Below are 6,000 nucleotides of genomic sequence, written 5' to 3' on the forward strand. Positions count from 1 at the left end.
CTCTCATTTTGCCAGACTCTCAAGTCCGAATCCATTCTACTTGGATTCTAGCCGTGCATCACCTCTTCCTTTGTAATGATTTTCATCTTTCCTTCCATTTGCATTAGAAAATTCCATTCCACGTTACATAATTCCTTTTCCAAATAAAAGCAAACAGACAAAATGCCCTTTGGTATCTGCCTAAGGACTACAGCAAAGCCCATATTTCAGTGTATTTTATGTCCTCCAGAACAGCCATCTCTCCATCCACTGCTCTGCTTTCTCAGCCCCTTCTCTAACTCAGGATTGCCACTCTTGGACTTCTCTCCACAGGGGCCAGTCGTGGCCTCCTCTGCTTTGCCCCAGGTGCTGTCCTCCCTTACCAGGACACTCTCCCCTTTTGTTTAAGTCCTGCCTGCCCTGTTTCGTTCTGCTTTCTCTTACCAGAAGTTGAGAATTATTAATCTTTCAAAGTAGAAAGCACTCCTTCGTAGCTATAAGGAGACTTATCATAGGTAGTTTATTACAGTTAGATTTAAATCAGTGCTGTTTTATATTTTATTCCTTCCAGCTCTTTATAACCTTCCCAAAGTAGTAAATCATGGTCGCTACACAATGCAGAATTATTTTCATTGGGCTTTTGTAAGTGGAAAAAATTCTCCCTAATCTTCTGATTTATGTTCCATCATTTGCCACAATTTCAGAACAAAGAAATATTTTCTTTTTGGTGAGAAAAAGTATTAGACCTGGAAGGAACTTTAGAGATAGATAGATCATCTAGTCAAACTTGCATATTTCACAATTGAGAAAAACTAAGATTCAGAGAAGCTTAGTGATTTGCCCAAGGACATTCAGTGCTTGTCAGCTAAGTGGGAATGAGAATTGTGTACTAGATAATAATCTAGTACACAGTTTCCTTCACAATTTAAAAAATATCACGGTGAAGGGAAATTAATAACTACTCATTACCAATGAAATGTAAGTGCTTTTAAAATCCAATATAAGTTTATAATATTTTTATTTGCATTCTTTTTTAGCAAAAATTTAGTTTTCAAGAATGGTGTATAGTATTAAGACTAGTTAGAAATTTAAAGCCTTTTTGCTTTGTATCAATGCAGTATACTTCGTAGGAAAATAAAAGGTTATGGTTGAAAACATTTAATGTATAGTTATGTTGATTTGAAAATTCTGATTATTTACTGGATCTTCCTGTGGAGTTCTAAAATTCCACTTAGATAAAAACTTCTTTTTAAAAAATTATTTTAATTAATATGATTATGTTAATAAAATGATATACCCAATTTGTGTGTAAAATTTTGAAAGATACTATTTTTGGAGTGGTGTGTAAGACTTTTGTAAGTTAAGTAGTTGTTGACTGAATGTCATGTTGGCATTGGTTAATTTCTCTTAAAGTGTTTATATGGCTTTTCTTGCTGGTTATACATTTTGTAAACTATGTTTAATATTTGTTCCTGTCATCTAATATTAGGAGTAACCACTTCCTGATTTTTGCATCAGTTTTTGACTCTTTAATCATATGTATTCCTACCTTGACTCTCCTTGGGAGAGAGAAAGAATAAATGCTGGTTCCCCGGCCAAAGTTATCACTGCCGCTTTTTTCTGCCTTAGTATTGCATCCATTAGATCTGAGAAAAATGATCCGTGCTGTCATTAAAGTCTATATTTTATACTTCTCCATATGTATTTTGAAGTGTTTCTGTTTAAGTATAAAGATGGTAAATTTTTTTTAATAGTTATAGTTATTTGCATATAGGCTCTGGTTATAGGAACATTTAACTATACCAAGTAAAATGTGTACTATGTCAGGTTTTGTTCAGTTGTCACTGGTATGCTATATTTCTTTTTAATTATATAAAAAGTATGACTAATTTTCTAGTTTAAAAACTAACATTTTCGTGAATATGAATTTTGCTGGCATATATTATGATATCCATTCTTCTGGCCCTGGTTACTTTTTAATTTTTTTATGTGGATTTTAAATTTTAGAAATAAAAGCTTAACAGTGTAAAAGAAAGTCAATTTTAGTTTTGTAATGATCTTGGGAAAAATTTGGGATGGTGGTAATAATTTGAGCCTTTATTTTACTTTATTCTGTTTTTATTGTAGGTAAGAAGCATTTCTAAAATGTAGTTGCTTTGGATTTATTCAAATCCTTTTATCGCCATTTATTAACTGTTTGTTGTTTTAGGACCTGATCCCAACCCTGAAGAAAGTCCTAAAAGAAAAAATATTACATATGAGGAATTAAGGAATAAGAACAGAGAGTCATATGAAGTAACTTTAACACATAAGACTGACCCCTCAGTCAGGCCTATGCAGGAAAGAATGCCAAAAAAAGAAGGTATGATAGTTTAGTATGAATCACTTTGCTCTTTAGGATTGGAAACTACAGCATTAGTTTAAAATATTAATTATACGAATATGTGATTTAACTCCTCAAGCAATTAACAAAAATAACGTTTTTTAAAAAAAAAGAATAGCTATCAGTTAACAATTTTTCCTTTTCTGAGGTGTTGCAGAGACCATTTGTGTTAGAAAATAATGAAGTCCAGATGGTAGTATGACTTAAGACAATGAGACTAGTTTTAACACATTGTAGAAATTATAAACCCATTTGAATGTTTTCTCTTATCAGAAGTCACCTTGGGGCTTGATGATGTTTTTTAAATGATGCATCTGTTGCATAAAACCGTATCTGGTGACTTGATAATGGGCTGTAATGCCACTTTTAGCAGAAGTGGAGAATCATGATTGAGTAGTGAAATTGATTTTCTTGTATGTTTTGTGAAATTGGAATAAGAGTTATTTGCCTTACAAACCGGCTTTTAGGGCACTTCCAAAAGAGGAGTTAGACCTTTTATTTCCAGTAGTACTTTTACTTTATAAATTTAAAAATCACAGTTTGTTTTAATTCCTTTTGGAACTGCTGTACATTACCCAAAGTAAATTTTCTGGCACAGAAGTTTACCCCTAATGGAAGAAGGCATTTTGAATTGGGGTTTGTACCTGTTTCACTGTTAGAGTTTCATGATGTCTTTCTTGAGGAATTTTAGAGGGTATGTCAGTTGTTTAAAGGTTTTCTATTTACTACTGTAAAAAAGGGAAGGAAGGAAGGAGGTCCCTTGTACCTTCTTGAGAGTCATACACCACAAAGAACGCAAAAATACATAAAAATCTTTTGTATTTTTTATTATGATCTTTTAGAACCAATTTTTAAAAATTTTTTAAATTGTTTATTATTTTTGAGAGAGAGAGCATGAGTGGGGAAGGGGCAGAGAGAGAGGGAGACACAGAATCCGAAGCAAGCTCCAGGCTCTGAGCTGTCAGCACAGAGCCCGACGCGGGGCTCAAACTCAAGAGCTGTGAGATCATGACCTGAGCCAAAGTTGGATGTTTAACAGACTGAGCCACCCAGGCGCCCCTTAGAACCAATTTTATTTCTAATTAGTAGCAGTCGCTTCATTTAGAATTCTGTTTTCCTAACAATGTTGGATAATATTACTGTCATGTTATTAGTGTAAAAAAAACCCAGCTTTCAAATATATTTGTAATAAGAAATACTTGTTGATGTTTATCATTAAAGAAGCTTTAGCATAAACATTATGCATTCAAGTGGCCATTACTTTGTAATATGTAAAGACTTATTGGTACTTTAATTTGAGGATTTAGACTGTAAGCTCCACGAGGGCAGGCAGTAGCATTTCTCTCATTTCTGTAATCTTTTTCTGCACAACGTAGTACCATGTCCTGATGTTTCAGATATGGAGTGTTGTGGTTGGGCCTTAGTAATAAAGGTTAACAAAATAGATCTTTGGCATTTGCTGGATTCTGACATTTGTGGTTTTGACTGAATGGTTGTGAAGTTCTGTCACATGACACTAATATGAAATAATTTTTTTCTTTGTAAAAAGAAAGCTGTGTGTGTGTGTGTGTGTGTGTTTGTATGCTTTATATACAGAATTTAAAAGAAAACAGTTTTGAAATAGTTTGGGTGATTTTTTTAGAATGTTCTGTTTTAGAGTCTAGACAGAAAATTTGACACTGACCGAGACATCACTGGTCAGAAAATGTTACCTAAAATATGTTTGTTGACATTCACCTAAATCAGAAATTAAGACTGAGAAATTTCGGGAACAGAAGCTTATTATCAATCAGTTGTCAGGGCAGTGATAGCACCACATTATCATATAGCTTCTAGAAGACTACCTTATACTCATGAGGATATGAAGGTTAGGGGAAAAGTCAAAATATGAGGGGGGAAAACCCTATAATATCTTCTTATAATAATGAAATAGTTTTAAACAGACTCCCCAAAAGAATCTTGGGGAAAGGGTCCCTAGTCCATACTTTGACAACATCTCCTTTACATTGTTATGAATACTAGAAGAACTGTAATCCATCGATGAACCCTACGTAGAAGAGAGGCTAAAAGTAAAAAAAGACAGAGGAGCTTGTTTCAAAATGTAATTTCATGTAAGATGTAGGACTGTGGAAACTTTTTCCTTCTTGTATAGTATTACAGCTCATGGGAGAAAAGAATGAATTAACCACAACCTGAAGACTTGATCATTTCTATTACTATATTTTTTGTGAAAAACAAAATTCAAATGTTTGTTACTATATTTTATTTCCTGGTAACTTTTTGGTGTGTGCTATAATATATACCACACTTAGTATGGCAAAGTTGTAAAGGCACGCATGCTTTGGACCTAAACAGACTTGTATTCTGATTTCAGTTTTATTTGCTTTATTAGGCTTGTACCTTGGGCAAGTTACTAATCTGTTTTCTCACCCTTAAAATGGGGGCTGTGTTTACTTTATAAGGTTGTTACGAGAATCAAATATTTATGTCAAGTTCTTGATAGAGTGCACCATTATTTGTGTCTGAACTTCAATTTGCAAAAGTCTGGCTAGCCCCTTTCTGTCATGTGCATTTATTCAAAATGAGAAGCACTTTTTAGTATAATAGCAAACTTAAATAGTATCTTTTACTTATTACTGTTTGGAATCATCAATTATTTGTGCTTTTTTCCTAGTCAAAGTAAACAAATATGGAGATACTTGGGATGAGTGAAAAATTGCATCATTGGACCTACTGAAGGAGTTTTCAATATCCAGCCTCATCTAGGTGGTCATGAATATCTGCATGCTTTGAGCTCAGCAGCAGTCTTCATAAACACATTTAAAACTAGAACCTGGGTTCTTGTGGTTTGGCTTATTAAAATGATGTTTAAAACACAGATTTTAATGTGAATGTTGTATGGCTATATTCACCTTGAGGAACTATATGAATGATGGTGTTATACCATGGTCACATGCAGTTTGTGAAATTGTTTTAAGTTACAGGATAAGGATACTCTTCTAAGACTGTAAAGAGTCTGTAATTCTCTAGGATCAGCATATATGAAAATAAATGATAGCTGCATGTGGATTTGGGGTGGGTGGCGGGGGGGAGCAAGCATAATTTTAAGTGTTAAGCTTTACATCCAAAAAATTATTAAAAAGCCTTTCTCCGGTGTTTGCTGTATTTACTTATTAATGTGTATGGTAAATAAAATATAAAGGAACATGCATCTTCATTGATTTCATGGTGTTATTGTTTGTAATCTCTTAAAGTAAGTGGTGTTTCATGGGGATAGGAAATAAAATCATCTATTTCTGAATAATAACGATACAGTGACTGTGACTCATGACGGTAAAGAGCAGAACGCCTTAGAGTAGTGGTTGTGTTTGAAATATTTGCAAACTCCACAGGAATGAAAATTGGTATACTTCATTATTGACTTAATATTTGTTTCTGGTTCAGGTGAATGGAAAATGAAATTACGGTCTCCTCTAAATTCTGCTTTCTCATTGCAGTTCTACCAGAAACAGAATGTTCAATTAGCTATTGTAAGTCCCCAAACCCAGTGGCTTTAAAATGTCATTTATTATCTCCATTTTCTCTGTGAGTCCAGAATTCAGGAAGGTTTCAGCGGAGTGATTTGGCTGTGTCTCTCA

The 6,000-nt window shown here is 33.7% G+C and overlaps 1 protein-coding gene across 5 annotated transcripts in view; it reads left to right on the plus strand.

Moving 5' to 3' along the window:
• Positions 1-5,573, plus strand: part of OCIAD1 (OCIA domain containing 1) — a 28,076-nt gene extending 22,503 nt beyond the window's left edge. For 2 of the 5 annotated variants that reach the window (XM_047090696.1, XM_047090691.1), the window contains exons 8-9: positions 2,189-2,341; positions 5,037-5,573. In XM_047090696.1, coding sequence (XP_046946652.1) covers positions 2,189-2,341; positions 5,037-5,074 — 191 coding nt within the window. In that variant the 3' untranslated portion in view covers positions 5,075-5,573. Of the gene's footprint in view, positions 1-2,188; positions 2,342-5,036 lie in introns of those variants that run through there. The other 3 variants (XR_006964250.1, XM_047090695.1, XM_047090692.1) reach the window with 2 other exon arrangements.
• The last annotated feature ends 427 nt before the right edge of the window (positions 5,574-6,000 follow it).

This window comes from Lynx rufus, unplaced genomic scaffold (assembly GCF_022079265.1).
Source record: "Lynx rufus isolate CCGP_SWC_20201006 ecotype Redwood Valley unplaced genomic scaffold, mLynRuf1.p SCAF_3, whole genome shotgun sequence".
NCBI lineage: Eukaryota > Metazoa > Chordata > Mammalia > Carnivora > Felidae > Lynx > Lynx rufus.